The following is a 16,326-nucleotide window of genomic DNA, read 5'->3' on the forward strand; positions in this document are numbered from 1 at the left end:
AATGTCAGAATTCTTTTACTCCCACAATGTTGACCCAAAGAGGTTTTTTAAAAATGTGTGATGTGATAAATATGAGGCTTTTAAAAAGTTAAAGAGTACTAGTGTGTGTAACAGTGGACTTGGATTAATTGACTTCAGATCTGACTTCAAGCTTAATTGTCAGGGTAATTTTAGGGATTTCACTATTTCAGAATCGCCCCCCCCCCCCAATATCATCCATAAAATTGAAATGATTATCTTCTTCGCAGCATGGATTTGAATATATTTTGCATACAAAGGCATATCAAGGAGGTGGTTGGGTTTCACACTATATCACATCAATCCATCCCCACCTCTCTCCTCCCCTTCACTCACCTTAAATTTCATATTCACATAGTAGTCCGTGATCATCCGAGCATTTTTCCGGGACTGCTTCATACAGCTCAAGCTTGATGGCTTAATAAATATAATGTAGGGCTTCAGTTCATGAGTACGAGCCAGTGGAATACTCTGAAAGAGAAAAATACAATACAAAAAACCCCATGGCCATTTCAACTTGATGTGTTGCATTCACACAAGATAAATGCATTTGTCTTTTTCAAGTTTTATTCTGATTAAAAATAACTGTATATTTAAAAGATGGGGCTACAATTCAAATATGCATATGCATTGACTCCAACAGGACTGGATCTATCCTCTCTGCAGCAAAAAATAGTATTACTGACCATTCATAGTCCAGGCATCCTTCGGTAGCAATGCCATATTAATTTTCAAACAGAATTAAATCATGATTAGGTAAAGGTAAAGGGACCCCTGACCATTAGGTCCAGTCGTGGCCGACTCTGGGGTTGCAGCGCTCATCTTGCTTTCTTGGCCGAGGGAGCCGGCGTACAGCTTCCAGGTCATGTGGCCAGCATGACTAAGCCGCTTCTGGCGAACCAGAGCAACGCACAGAAACGCCGTTTACCTTCCCGCCAGAGTGGTACCTACTTATCTACTTGCACTCTGACATGCTTTCGAACTGCTAGGTGGGCAGGAGCAGGGACCAAGCAACGGGAGCTCACCCCATCACGGGGATTTGAACCGCCGACCTTCTGATCGGCAAGTCCTAGGCTCTGTGGTTTAACCCACAGCGCCACCTGCGTCCCTTACCAAAAAAATCATGATTACCGACGTATAATAATATACATGGATATTACTCACCCCTAGCCTTGTCATATTTGTATTTGTGCTCCAGACCACCTTTATTTCAAGTTTCATTTCAGATTCTCCCTAGTCTCCAAATACGGAACCAAGGAGCTTTGCACATGACCTGTAGACAGTAACATTATTTTCTCCATGACTCACCTGAGGCTCCAAGTCCACTATGCAGATCTTCCCTTCATCAAGCACTGCACGTACGGCATCAATGCTCGTGCCGTAGAGATTCCCCTTGTACTCTCCATACTCCATCATTCTGCAAATGCGATCAACAAGGGAGGAAGAGACGGGCAAGGTGAGAGGGGCCTGCTTCAAGCAAAAGGTATTTAAAACCTTCACACCCTGTGCTTCAGGTGAACAAAATGTGTCGGGGAGGGTAGCAAAAACATTTCCTTGCAGGGTCCCACCAGAACTTGTATTTTGCTTTTTGCTGATGTATTCTGCAAGATGTCGCCGATGCCGCAATAGTGCACTGGCGGTGGCACATTCTCACGTCATTCTGTCCCAGAAACTCCAACGGGTGCAGAATGCTGCAGCGAGGCTCCTCACGGGGTCTCTGCCATGGCAGCATATTCACCCGGTGCTATACCAGCTGCACTGGCTCCCAGTGGAGTACAGGGTCAGATTTAAGGTGCTGCTTTTGACCTTTAAAGCCCTTCATGGCCTAGGACCCTCGTACCTACGGGACCGCCTCTCCCGGTATGCCCCACGGAGGACCTTAAGGTCCATAAATAGCAACACCCTAGTGGTCCCGGGCCCTAAGGAAGTTAGATTAGCCTCAACCAGAGCCAGGGCCTTTTCAACACTGGCTCCAGCCTGGTGGAACGCTCTGTCTCATGAGACCAGGGCCCTGCAGGATCTGATTTCTTTCCGCGGGGCCTGAAAGACAGAGTTGTTCCACCTGGCCTTTGGCTTGGAGCCAATTTGATTCCCTCGCCCTCTTTCTTTTTCCTTTTTCCTTTCTCCTCCTGAGATGAGGCTGCATTTTAATATTTTAATGTTTCGATATTTTAATGTTGTATTTTAATCTTGTTTTTATGTTGTATTCATTCAACTTGTTTTTATTATTGTTTGTTAGCCACCCTGAGCCTGGCCTTGGCTGGGGAGGGCGGGGTATAAATAAAATAAATTATTATTATTATTATTATTATTATTATTATTATTATTATTATTATTATTATTATTATATTAATATTATTATTGTGTTCTGCATCACTCCTCTAGTATTGCTGCACTGCGGCTGACTGGAGGGGAACTTTTGCACTGTAGCACGACGATAGCTGGACAACCTCCTCCCCCCGCCCCGTCCCTCTGGAACATTTGTGCTATAAAAAGGCAGAGGATATCATCAGAAAGCTATTGGAAATGCACGGACTGGAAATTATCATGAGCTCTGTTATGTACTAAGCTTGGATCCTAGAACAATGGGCAGGTAGGATCCGAGAATGCAACAACTGATTGGCCTGCAGGAGCAGCCCAATCAGACCCCAGGAGAGAAGCAGAATCAACCAATCAGATGGGGCTCATTGTGTAAATAATGTATATAAAGCCTGAGGTTTTGGGGGCAGTGGATTCACTCACTGTTTTATGAGCTGCAATAAAGAGCATGAAATCACTATGCAACTCCGTGTATATTTCAAGTTCAAATAAAAGGAACATCCTGCATCTTACCTCGCACTGCACTCCATTGCTTTAAGCCGGGGTTTCCAAAACTTGGGTCCTCAGCTGCTTTGGGGCTACAGATCCCATCATCCCTGACCACAGGGTCCTGCTAGCTAGGGATGATGGGTGTTGTAGTCCAAAAACAGCTAGAGACTCAAGTTTGGGAAACGCTGCTTTAACACTTGCCAATGTCCTCTTGTGCTTAGTTTGGCCCTGGAGAGCTTGAGAAGTATTTATAAAGCAGTACAGTGGTACCTCGGGTTACATACGCTTCAGGTTACATACGCTTCAGGTTACAGACTCCACTAACCTAGAAATAGTACCTCGGGTTAAGAACTTTGCTTCAGGATGAGAACAGAAATCGGGCTCCGGTGGCGCAGCAGCAGCAGGAGGCCCCATTAGCTAAAGTGGTGCTTCAGGTTAAGAACAGTTTCAGGTTAAGAACGGATCTCCGGAACGAATTAAGTTCTTAACCCGAGGTACCACTGTACTTCACTCCACTGACTGTTAGTCCTGGTGCTTGAGCACATGATTTTGAAACATAAGGAGAAAGGGCAAGAAATGTAAATCTAAGGATTACCTGTGACCGTATACCATATTTTCAAAGGTTTCCTTCAACACATAGTGGTACTCTCGGCCATTCTCTTCATAGCTCTTTTGAGCACGAGTTGTGTCTGTTTAAAAAGAATAAAAATGGCAACGCTATCATAAAACTGTCAATTCCCTGGTAAATAATTACAGTGGTACCTCGGTTTTCGAACAGCTTAGTTCACGAACAACTTGGAACCCAAAGGCTGCAAAACCAGAAGTAGGTGTTCTGGGTTTTGAATTTTTTTTTCAGAAGCCGAATGTGCTCTGTTTTGAGTCCCCCTGTTTTTCCTGTTGCGCTGCTAATTCTCCCCCCCCCCCCATTGTAATTCGAGCCTTCCGTTTCCGATTGCAGGGTTCTGAGGTGATATTTGGTACTTTTGCTTTTGCTATTTATTTTGCGTTTTTTGTTTTGAGGCTTTTTCAGTTAATTTGTTTTCGTGACTGTGTGGATCCCAATTCAGCTACTGATTGATTGATTGATTGTGTGACTGTGGAAATGGATAAAAGTCCCCCACCGAAATAATGACTATCATCAGTGCAGGTAAGAAATTTCTTAAATTTTTATTTTTATCATCTATAATACTGTTTTATTTATTTTATAGTACAGTAAATTGATAATTGCTTTCATTTTATGGATCAATGGTGTCATTATATAGTAAAATTCATGTCAAATTGCTGTTTTAAGGGTTGTTTTTAAAAGTCTGGAATGGATTAATCCATTTTGCATGACTTTCTATGGGAAAGCGAGCCTTGGTTTTGGAACGCTTTGGTTTTGGAACAGGCTTCTGGGACGGATTAAGTTTGAGAACCAAGGTACCAGTGTACTTGGATGAAACCTTTTGGCAAAGCTTCCCCTCTCCTCCTACTGCTAGAATTAAGGATACATGAAAAATGTCACGTACGTGGCACGGCACTTTGAAAGTGATGAGGGTTTATACCAATAAGCCGCCGCCGTAGCTCATTCACTCCCACACCTGAAGGACCTGTTTCAAGAAAGGAAACAGGTAAGTGCCAAATGAATGCATCATGTCCCCAATACAATGTACCCTATCTGTAACAGAAGAAGAGTAGTTTCACATGACCAGTAATGCTCATCACAATTCTTCAAAGTTAGATAAAGAGTAGAAAAACAGATTTCTTTGTAGAGGTGGCAGTGAGCACCTGCTCTTCTGAAGAGATGCCAATGCAAGAATTACAGGTGTACCGCCGGGACCACATAACACCGGTCCTGAGAGATCTGCATTGGCTCCCAGTACGTTTCCGAGCACAATTCATAGTGTTGGTGCTGACCTTTAAAGACCTAAACGGCCTCGGTCCTGTATACCTGAAGGAGCGTCTCCACCCCCATCGTTCAGCCCTGAGATCCAGTGCCGAGGGCCTTCTGGCGGTTTCCTCATTGCGAGAAGTGAGGTTACAGAGAACCAGACAGAGGGCCTTCTTGGTAGTGGCGCCCACCCTGTGGAACGCCCTCCCTTCAGATGTGAAGGAAATAAGTGGCTATCCTATCTTTAGAAGACATCTGAAGGCAGCCCTGTTGAGGGAAGTTTTTAATATTTAATGCTGTATTGTTTTTAACACTTGATTGGGAGCCACCCAGAGTGGCTGGGGAGACTCAGCCAGATGGGCGGGGTATAAATGATAAATTATTATTATTATTATGTCATTTTATTGCACTTTGCACGATTGCGCTTCATATATCCATTATTCCTTACAAGGGCTTGGGTTCAGTTGCCGGTCAGCCTGTCTGCTCCCGGTAGAAGGAAACTCCAATGCTCCTCTTGTGGCCACAGGACTGGGGCTAGAGCTGGATCCCAACCCACGCCCCCGCAGCCAGGGGGGCCTGGCTTAATAAGACTACCGTATAAAGGTAAAGGGACCCCTGACAGTTAGGTCCAGTCGTGGCCGACTCTGGGGTTACGGCGCTCATCTCGCTTTATTGGCCGAGGGAGCCAGCGTACAGCTTCCGGGTCACGTGGCCAGCATGACTAAGCCACATCTGGCGAACCAGAGCAGCGCCCGAAAATGCCGTTCACCTTCCCGCCGGAGCGGTACCTATTTATCTACTTGCACTGGTGTGCTTTCGAACTGCTAGGTTGGCAGGAGCAGGGAGAGAACAACGGGAGCTCACCCCGTCGCGGGGATTCAAACCGCTGACCTTCTGATCGGCAAGTCCTAGGCTCTGTGGTTTAACCCACAGCGCCACCCGCGTCCCTTAATACTACAGTATAGTGTTAACATAAATTTTACATGCACTGGGAAACAAAAAAAAAGTGACTTGCTTTGTTTCAATATTTCTTTTATTGCAGTGGTCTGGAATTCAACTCGTGATATCTCCAAGGTATGCCTGTACTTTCTCTGTGCAAATTCAAGGGAAGTTATGAAGTGAGGTGAGTCCCACTGATACAGCGAAGGGCGTGCGCCTGATGTGTAGGTATGCGCAGGAGTTTGCTAACACAGCTGTTGCAGATTTAGCTGTGGCTAGTGGCTCGACACAGATCTTGGAACCCAAAGTCTTGAAAGGGGTACAGGGTTTGTCCTCAAAGGATGGGAAACCACGCCAAAGGCCGTGTGTGTCAACACTGATTCCTCAGAGAGGAACAAAGCTAGGGTTCGAGTCCCAACAAAGCCAGTTATGAAACTTCTTGATAGTCAGGAGAGCTATGACGCCAAGACTAGTCAGAAGTGCAAGATGGTAAAGGCCCAAGGCCAGTCCAGTTGCAGGTAGTTCCAAGAGTGGAACGGGCGATACAGGGGTATACAGTGGTGCCCCACAAGACAAATGCCTCGCAAGATGGAAGACCCGCTAAACGAAAGGGTTTTCCGTTTTGGAGGTGCTTCGCAAAACGAATTTCCTATGGGCTTGCTTCGCAAGACGAAAATGTCTTGCGAGTTCCTGTGGGGGTTTTTTCCTTCCCCCCCCCTTTTCCCCAAGCCGCTAAGCCGCTAAACAGCTGATCCGCTAAGCCGCTTATCAGCTGATCCGCTAAGCCGCTTAACAGCTGATCCGCTAAGCCGCTTATCAGCTGATCCGCTAAGCCTGCTAAGCCGCTAATAGCGCTAAGCCGCTAAGCCGCTAATGAGCTTGCTTCACAAGACGAAAAAACCGCAAGACGAAGAGACTCGTGGAACGGATTCTTTTCGTCTTGCGAGGCACTACTGTACTGTGTGTATGACATCTGTATGGTTGTTGCAGTTACACTGATGACTACAACACAGTTCATGAAACGGGGGAGGATGTTGGAGATTCATTCCCTGTGTCTGCAGTCATGAGATTGTTGTCTATCACACGACGGTGTATGTTTTCATTCCACAATGTGGGAAGTGACGGAGACAGGATGTTTGGTATTACTGTGTTCCGTGAAGTGGGACTATTGTCCTTTCTTTCTTTCTCTCTTTGCTGCCTGATGAGAAAGAGGAAGGAGCTAAGTCAGAATGCTCCGAGTGTATTATATGTAAATAAACGTCGATTAGCCAAAATGCTGAGTTCTGTTATGGAAACTGTGAATACTCTGTGGATCCCTAAGCGTGCTAATGCCTTTTGGTATCAGTAGCTGTGATGTTCAGGCAGAAGAAAGATTTTGAAGCTCCCGACCGACCAGGTGGGAGAGAACATGCCAGTCGGGCATCTGTCTCTACCAGGGTCCTACACGAGAGTAGGGCGATCCTAACAGTAACTAGGTAAGTTGTAGGCAACTTGTTGCAACTCACCTACTAGCACAATTAATCTGTTTCGGTCGCCAGGGTGCCTCTGGTACCTCACCACTTCTTCATAAGGTGCTGCTGCGGCACTGTAGCAGCCGCTGGGGCACCGGGTGTAGCACGGCAGGTGGCTGTTACGGCATTTCCTGCGGCACAGGCGCATACTTCTCCGGAAACCGGCTGAGGATGGAGAATGGAGAACTGGTCACGGAAGGAATGTGATGGGCACACTTGATCGGTTAGCAGGGCCAGCCTGCAATATTTTTGGCACCTCAGATGGCCTCCCCACGCCATCACATCATAACCTGGAACTCCCCATCCTAGCAGACAGATAGACCATTATTGTGTTTGGCCTCTCAAGTCCAAGACAGAGCTGCTCTCCCCCCACATTTCTACAACTCATAGGATTGTAGAGTTGGAAGAGTAATCTCGGCTAAAGCATCCACTCGTTCGAGTCCTACCCTCCAGAGCAGAAGAAAGCAAGTTTGCTCCATCTTCAATGTTTAGATATTTGAAGACCACTTGTGACAAACTCCCTATTTAACTACTTAAATACAGTCATACCTCGTGTTGCATGAGGTTCCTGCTGCGTCTTTTCAGCTTGCAGCGCTCTGTCTCGCTGTTCTAGCTTGGGGATGGCTGCGCAAAGCCTCAGCAGGGCAGCCTTTGGGCTGTTCCCTGACCTGCTCTTTGGGGCTGGCAGTGGCAGAAAGCAGCGCTTCCCCCCGCCAGCCCCAAAGAGCAGGTCGAAAGGAACCTGAAGCCTCCGGAGCCCGGCGGGAACTCCCAACACACCCCAGAGGCTTCGGGTTGCCTTCACTGAAGCCTGGAGAGCAAGAGGGGTCAGTGCGCACAGACCCATCTCGCTCTCCAGGCTTCCAAGGTAGCCACCTGAAGCCTCCCGAGTACACCTTGAACACACCTTGATTCAGAGAGGGAGAATCCTATAGAGCGGAAAAATACAGTAAATTCCCTGCATGCCATTTGGCGAGCCTTGGAAGCTGATGGCAGTTTCTGTGAAAATAACATTTGCTGGAATAGACTGTGGTCCATCTCAATGGTTGCTCCATTCCAACAGCAGCTAGCCAAAGGCCTCTGAACAGTTGGCCATGGAAGTGATGCTTAGTCCCTATTTTTTCTACAGAAGGGGTGAGGAGATGTTGTTGGGCTCTCATCATTCCTGACCATTTGGCCATTTGGCTGGGATGGGTAAGAGCTGGAGCCCCAACCACATCGGGAGGGCTACAAATTTTTCATCTCTGACCTGCAACATCTGATATTCAGAACTATGCTCTCCCTGAAGACACGGGTTCTTCTTAGATCTGATGGCCAATATCCGTGGGTCTAGTTCTCACTGAGGTGGTAAAACTTGTAAACCACTTCGAACTACAGCTATGTCAACATTTAATGCAATTCTCAGGATGGTTTAGATTAGAATGAATTCATAGGAATTAGTGGGTCTTTCTGATTAGCCCATAATAAAAGCTAAGCAATTTGGAGTCAAAAGCCTCTGAAGTTGGTGGAATTTCGCCCATTTTTATCAGGCAGAGGGAACCACGAGAGCTATAAACTTATTGGAGAAGTGGCTTGGCAGGGACGAATACCTTCAGTATACCTGAAGGAGTGTCTCCACCCCCATTGTTCAACCTGAGGTCCAGTGCTGAGGGCCTTCTGGCGGTTCCCTCACTGCGAGAAGCGAGGTTACAGGGAAACAGGCAGAGGGCCTTCTCGGTAGTGGCACCCACCCTGTGGAAAGCCCTCCCATCAGATGTCAAGGAAATAAACAACTATCTGACATTTAGAAGACATATGAAGGCAGCCCTGTTTAGGGAAGTTTTTAATGACTGATGTTTTAATGTATTTTTAATCTTTTGTTGGAAGCTGCCCAGAGTGGCTGGGGAAACCCAGCCAGATGAATGGGGTAGAAATAATAAAATTACTACTACTACTACTACTACTACTACTACTACTTGAACTACAAAACAGAACTGTACAGAAGAGTGGCTGGTTAGAGGCTTAAAATGAAACAGTGGACTTGGATTAACTGACTTCAGATCTTACTTCAAGCTTAATGGTCAGGATAATATTAGGGATTTCACTAAAATTGAAATGATCATCTCCCTCGCAGCAAAGAGGGAGCCAGCGTGGTGCAGTGGTTAAGAGCGGTGGACTCGTAATCTGGTGAACCGGGTTCGCGTCTCCGCTCCTCCACATGCAGCTGCTGGGTGACCCTGGGCTAGTCACACTTCTCAGAAGTCTCTCAGACCCACTCACCTCACAGAGTGTTTGTTGTGGGGGAGGAAGGGAAAGGAGAATGCTAGCCGCTTTGAGACTCCTTCGGGTAGTGATAAAGCGGGATATCAAATCCAAATCCAAGTAAAGGAACATTCAGGAAGAAAGCACAAGGTGAATGCACCTCAAATACAACGACAAGGAACTACTTTCACAGGGAGCAACAGCACAGCAATTCTCCAGTCTCTCAATACAACTACGTACTAATGAAGACCCGCTTGCCAGATCCACTGAATTCTTCCTCTTCTGCAATGTGAAAAAAGCAACATTTTTTTTAAAGTCAGACAAATTATGAAAAGCCAGACTGATGATCAAACTTCAGGATTTTACCTGTTTTTTCATACAAAAGATGCAGCTAGTATCGTTTTAATGCCTAAGTGCCACCCAAAAGGTGTAAGAGACCAGATTTACGACACCCAAAACACCATCAACAAAGCTATACTTTAAAAACGACAGCGCAACGGCAGCAGCCCTTCACAACAGCACATTTTAAGCTCTTGTTTCTTATATGCCTAAGTTGCTCTCTCACGTCAGTTTTAAGAAATAGCCCTCTCTCAATTTGTGCTTCGCTTGCTAAAGGTAAAGGTAAAGGGACCCCTGACCATTAGGTCCAGTCGTGACCGACTCTGGGGTTGCGGCACTCATCTCGCTTTATTGGCCGAGGGAGCCGGCGTACAGCTTCCGGGTCATGTGGCCAGCATGACTAAGCCGCTTCTGGTGAACCAGAGCAGCGCTCGGAAACACCGTTTACCTTCCCGCCAGAGCGGTACCTATTTATCTACTTGCACTCTGACGTGCTTTTGAACTGCTAGGTTGGCAGGAGCAGGGACCGAGCAACGGGAGCTCACCCCGTCGCGAGGATTCGAACCGCTGACCTTCTGATCGGCAAGTCCTAGGCTCTGTGGCTTAACCCACAGTGCCACCCGCGTCCCTAGATGTTCAGAGGTAGTACATCCCTAAATAGGTAAAGGTAACTGAACGGTTAAGTCCAGTCATGGCCGACTCTGGGGTTGCGGCGCTCATCTCATTTTATTAGCCAAGGGAGCCGGTGTACAGCTTCCAGGTCATGTGGCCAGCATGACTAAGCCACTTCTGGCGAACCAGCACAGGGCATGGAAACTCCGTTTACCTTCCCGCCAGAGTGGCACCTATTTATCTTCGCTTGCTAGTTGATGGTAAATTTTAAAAAATGCTTTCCAAATTGTCAGTTAGGTTGGCCTAAGTAAAAGAAAGCACAGAAGGGTGGAGAATTATTATGAAATTGGTTTGCCCAGCCTAGGTGTGGGCCCAGTGGCCAAATAATGGCAGCTGAATGTGGCTACAGAAGCCATGTGGCTTCTGATTCTGTTTTGAGACTGCCTGCTCTTGATCGATATTGCTCAGTTTTATGATCAATTTTTATTGTTTTGTTTTTTTGCCCACTGCTTAGAAATCACAATACTAAAGCAATATCTAACTAACTAAAATAAATATATTTTAAAACAAACCTCTTTCTTTTTTTTAACAGAAGGCACCAGTCATCTCCAATATGACACCTGAGATGCGTGTGTTTTCAATACCCACCCTACTCCCCTGACTGCAATTTGTGCTTTTCATTCTGAACTTTAATTATATATTTTATTGCATAAAACACCTCAAAGCAGTTTTTAAAAAGAACAAAGCAATAAAATTATTAGTAAAAACAGTTAATTAAAACTACTATTTAAAATTGTAAATGGTTGTCAGTGCCCTGGGACCTGCTGGCGAATATTGCCCTGCTGAGCAATAATAAAACTATCTATTAATAATGACACCTTCTCTTTCTAAGGTCTCAGGCTGCGTAAGTTGCCCTGGAATATCCTTCCCAGTAAGTAAGAAAGAAATATGGAACCATTTTTTACGTGTTAAAAACTGGCTGAGGACTGTATTTATTTTCTGACCACACATCAAATATGCCACGGAAGCACTCAGGTGCAAAAATAAGCAGCTAATATATTTGTCCACCATCCTAACATGCTAACCAAATAGTCAAAGCACACACACACAAACACACACACACACACACACACACACACACACACACAGCACAAAACCTTTCCTCATATTTCCAAAGAGGCTGTGTAGAACCTTAACTTACATAATGGTTGGTTAGTGCTTAGTTAATACAAATGTGTTATCATGTGGTAAACATACATTTGCTAAGTGTGCATCCATGTCCCTGCTCGGGTCCATCCCATAATTTCTCTGCATATATGCCTGACATGACTAGAAGGAGGCAATTCAATATATAAGTCTCTGACATCTCTAGCCATAAAGAAATGACCAACAACCTACTTTGGAGAATCTGGAGGGAAAGGGGGGAAATTCAAAGTTACCTTCTTTAAGCTCCTCTGGCATTGTTGCATAAAAAAATAAAAACAGGAGGGCATATTAAAAATTAGGTCTGTGAAATTCACATCCAAAGCAGTATAGCGGAACATGTAGATAATTCAAGTATGACTACAGCTACTATGTACAAAAGCAAGCATTTCTTACTAGTACTTTCAAAATATCTAGCAACCATACACATCCACCATCTTTTTCCAGGGACTACAGACTTTGCAACCTGCTTCAGATCCCCCTCAGTGTGAACACTTCACATCCCAGCTCTTCATATGCCCCTTATCAATGCTTCTTAACAGATGTCCTCTGTCTCAAATCACATCTCACCATTTTGAAAAATCCCTATGACTTCTAAAATTTGGGTGCTATTTTGAGGTGGGATTCCATCCCATACCAGTTCAGGTTGTGCAATTGCAGTTGGCCGAGAGGTCTTGCACAATAAACTCACTTCCTTACTTTTTGCAGTAAGGAAAGTGATGGAGAATGGAGAGAAAGATGCTTGATGTAACATCATCTAACCTCCCCACAAAGAAATCAGGATGAATGCTCAGGGAACAGGTTTGTCTGGAAGCGTCATTCAGCTCTTGGGCTATGGACATGCCAAAGCTTTAAAACCTATTTGAAACACGTTTCCCCACTCAAAGAATTATGGGTACTGTAGTTCAAAGGTAAGGGGTAAAGGGACCCCTGACCATTAGGTCCAGTCGTGACCGACTCTGGGGTAGCGCGCTCATCTCGCTCTATAGGCCGAGGGAGTTGGCGATTGTCCGCAGACAGGTCATGTGGCCAGCATGATTAAGCCGCTTCTGGAGAACCAGAGCAGCATACGGAAACGCCATTTACCTTCCCGCCAGAGCGGTACCTATTTATCTACTTGCACTTTGACATGCTTTCAAACTGCTAGGTTGGCAGGAACAGGGACTGAGCAATGGGAGCTCACCCCGTCGTGGGGATTCAAACCGCCGACCTTCTGATCGGCAGGTCATAGGCTCTGTGGTTTAACCCACAGCGCCACCCGCGTCCCGTACTGTAGTTTACCCCTCACAAAATTGCAATTCCCAGCAAGCCTTAACAAACTACAGTGCCCAGCATTGAGGGAAAGAATGTGTTTTGAAGGTATTGTTTGTACACAGTTCTTTCCACAAGTGTACTGAAGTCACTGCAGATGCACTGGAAAACCACAAGCATACCTTCTGATTTGTTCTAACAATCTGAACCATGTAAAAAAAACAAAACAGGACCACTGCTCAAGATTTGCTTGTTAAGGAAGCATGATCTCACTGCTGGGTGTTCTCAGTTGCTTTAAGCCCGATCTGCTCAGTTTACAGACAGATAAGCTTCACATAAACCTGCCCTACTTTTGTATATAATGTGCAAATTCATCCTAGTATCCAAGTGTCAAAAGGGATCCTCCTCCATCATCAGGAGTAATAAGGAGGCCATGAAGTAGATTAGCTCTTCAATCACACTTATATAATGTAATCTCATTATCTTCCAGCTGTCCTCTCATAACACGTGCGTGGTTTGGCAGTTTTCACCGTATGTATGGGAGTCATTCAAAACTGAACAAACGCGGCGAGGGTAACCCAATTGGTCTCAAATGTGTTTTCATTTTGATTAAAATCTCCAGATCTGGCTCAGAAAAGCCTGAGACAGCAAGCGGCTTTCCAAACGCACAAATGGATCCGACAGTACACTTTTAAAATGAAACTGATCACCTCCACCACACGCTTATTATCATTAGGAAAAGTATAGTCAGCAACACAAAATTGCCAAAAGAAGTATACTTACCAGACTCAAAAGTCTCCTCGTCTTTTAAGTCACCCAGGGAGCAAAAATAGCAAATACATTTCAGTATTCTCCTCATCTAAGATAATTAAAACTCACCCCATCAGAAAGGTCTTCCCAACCCCACAGCAACAAGACACACTTAGTTTCTCATTTCCTCCTCTGATCCGTGCTTAGGGGCCAAAGTGCACATTACAGGACAGAGCCATAATTGGATCTTATTTTTAGTTAAAAGCAACTGCGCTGTGGGGATGGGCACCAAATTGGATTGCAGCAGCGGCACTGAGGGGACAGGGCACTTAAACCTTTCGCCCTACACTTATTTCAATCCAAACTGCATCCCCAACACAGCTGTTACAGCCCGAGTAAAGGAGGGGAAAAAGAAGAGTTCCAGAATATTTTGATTCAGTGTTGGGTAAAGTCATTCATCGCAACATACAAAGCCCTCCAAGGTTTTATATCTAGAGAGACAATGAATATGAAATGGCTTTGTAAAATTGGTGGTGGCTTTGATATTAAGAGGAATGTTATGTACTGAAGTTCTCACCCTGGGCCAGCAGGGGGATACTGTAGATAGTTATGCAAATAAGGAATCGAAAGTGACGTTCAGTGATTGGATAGTTTTAGAAAATTGTTACAGTTACATTGTACTGGAGCTCTATATAAGCAGGCTGACTGAACCCTTCAGTTCAGTTCTGTCCTGGCCTGTGAATAAGCAAGAGCTGTTTGAAGAATCGCTGTGTCGTCTGATATGTTCACCCACAACTTAACAAGGAATGCTCTGATTTCACACTCATTCAACAATCTGAACTAGAAGCATTTCCCACTGAATTAGGAATAACAGACTCAGCATATTAGATCAGAGGTACAGTCCCCACTGTTCATGCTCATGCAAGTTTGGCCAATTTCAGAGAGTCTGCTTGAACTCATCCTTAGCTCAAAGGATTGTTCCCAGAGATCCCTTTCACAAACAGAAGGGACAGGAGTTCATGAGAAAGGTAGGTGACTTTCATCAAATCCTCCTTTCCACTGCAGTCATTCATGCTGTCTCCCTTACTCTTCCAACCCTGCAGAGAAGCTTTTCAAGGTGCACAAGGAATCGGTTGACATTTTCTTCTAGAAAGAGCATCTCAGGAGCAGAACTCCTCTTGTTGAAACTCTACATCCAGCCCATATTATCCCTTCTCCATTTATGAGCAAGCAGGTCAGAAGATGCAATTTAGCATGAGGTCCCCCCACTCAAAAGACTATTTCGTTTTTGCATTTTTCCAGATTTAGTAATGTAAATCACACCAACCCACATTCTGCTTATGCAGGTACTGTACTCTTAGAATTGCCACTCTCTGTACGTTTTAGGCAAAGACATCACCTTGCCAACAAAGGTCCATAGAGTTAAAGCTATGGTTTTCCCAGTAGTGATGAATGAAAGTGAGAGCTGGACCATAAAGAAGGCTGATCGCCAAAGAATTGATGCTTTTGAATTACGGTGCTGGAGGAGACTCTTGAGAGTCCCATGGACTGCGAGAAGATCAAACCTCTCCATTCTGAAGGAAATCAGCCCTGAGTGCTCACTGGAAGGACAGATCCTGAAGCTGAGGCTCCAGTACTTTGGCCACCTCATGAGAAGAGAAGACTCCCTGGAGAAGACCCTGATGTTGGGAAAGATGGCGGGCACAAGGAGAAGGGGACGACAGAGGACGAGATGGTTGGACAGTGTTCTCGAAGCTAGCAGCATGAGTTTGACTAAACTGCGGGAGGCAGTGGAAGATAAGAGTGCCTGGCGTGCTCTGGTCCATGGGGTTATGAAGACTTAACGACTAAACAACAAATACGTTTTACGCACGGCAGGAGAAGGCATCCTTTAGCTGGAACATCTGCCAGGTATGTGCCTCCTATATAAAAAAAATGGTGGCTATGACTACTCTTGTACCCCCTTAGATCTGCAGAGGAACAGGGAAACGCTAATCCTTCAGCCGCTTTGAATTAAGCAGGGCCCATTTCCCTTGCTGTACAAATAATATTCATAAGCTCAAAAAACGGCTTGGTAGGGAGGAAAGCTTTTCAGCTTGTGAGACTTGTGAAACAGTCACAAGAGAGGCTTAAACTGCGTAATCAAGTGTTCCTTACAAAACTTATACTTCTTCTGCTGATTATCTTTATTATGAGCATCACTTGATAAAACCAGAATGATAACACATTTAAAAAAATTAAAACACACACTTTGTTTCGTTGATATTCCATCAGAGATAATTTAACAGAGCATTTCACTTATACCCAGGTTTGTGGTCCCTTTTGCACAACAACAACAACCCCAAACCCAAACCCAAAGTCAATTACCTGTTTCTACACACTTCTCATCAATCTGCATGTCTTCTTCTGTTCGTTGTATGAAAAAAATGGCAAGCGGAAACAAAACCAGGCCATGAGTTGGTTTGCTTTTAACCTCACACAATGACAGAAACAATCACTAATCCAACCAGAGATCCAATTTCTATCGATTTTCTCTGGTGTTTCAGTATTGTACCATGGGGCAATGCAGGGGTGGGGAACATTAACAGGTATGTCTAAATTCAGGTAGGTAGCCATGTTGGTCTGATGCAGTCGTAATAAATTAAAAAATTGTCCAGTAGCACCTTAGAGACCAACTAAGTTTGTTCTGGTTATAAGCTTTCGTGTGCATGCACACTTCTTCAGATACTAGGCATGTCTAATTTTCTTTTAGACTGAGGCTACATTTCACTAGGGATGGAAAAA

The 16,326-nt window shown here is 45.0% G+C and overlaps 1 protein-coding gene across 10 annotated transcripts in view; it reads right to left on the minus strand.

The window, feature by feature from the left end:
- MPP4 (MAGUK p55 scaffold protein 4) overlaps positions 1-16,326 on the minus strand; it is a 42,797-nt gene that overhangs the window by 1,879 nt on the left and 24,592 nt on the right. For 3 of the 10 annotated variants that reach the window (XM_083708818.1, XM_083708816.1, XM_083708820.1), the window contains 9 exons: positions 15,910-15,948; positions 13,576-13,596; positions 11,778-11,792; positions 9,628-9,669; positions 7,141-7,311; positions 4,335-4,415; positions 3,422-3,515; positions 1,327-1,435; positions 355-489 (listed from right to left, as the gene is read on the minus strand). In XM_083708818.1, coding sequence (XP_083564944.1) covers positions 355-489; positions 1,327-1,435; positions 3,422-3,515; positions 4,335-4,415; positions 7,141-7,311; positions 9,628-9,669; positions 11,778-11,792; positions 13,576-13,596; positions 15,910-15,948 — 707 coding nt within the window. The remainder of the gene's footprint in view (positions 1-354; positions 490-1,326; positions 1,436-3,421; positions 3,516-4,334; positions 4,416-7,140; positions 7,312-9,627; positions 9,670-11,777; positions 11,793-13,575; positions 13,597-15,909; positions 15,949-16,326) is intronic. The other 7 variants (XM_083708821.1, XM_083708819.1, XM_083708822.1 and 4 more) reach the window with 4 other exon arrangements.

Source organism: Podarcis gaigeae (assembly GCF_964106915.1).
Source record: "Podarcis gaigeae genome assembly, chromosome: 1".
Classification (NCBI taxonomy): domain Eukaryota; kingdom Metazoa; phylum Chordata; class Lepidosauria; order Squamata; family Lacertidae; genus Podarcis; species Podarcis gaigeae.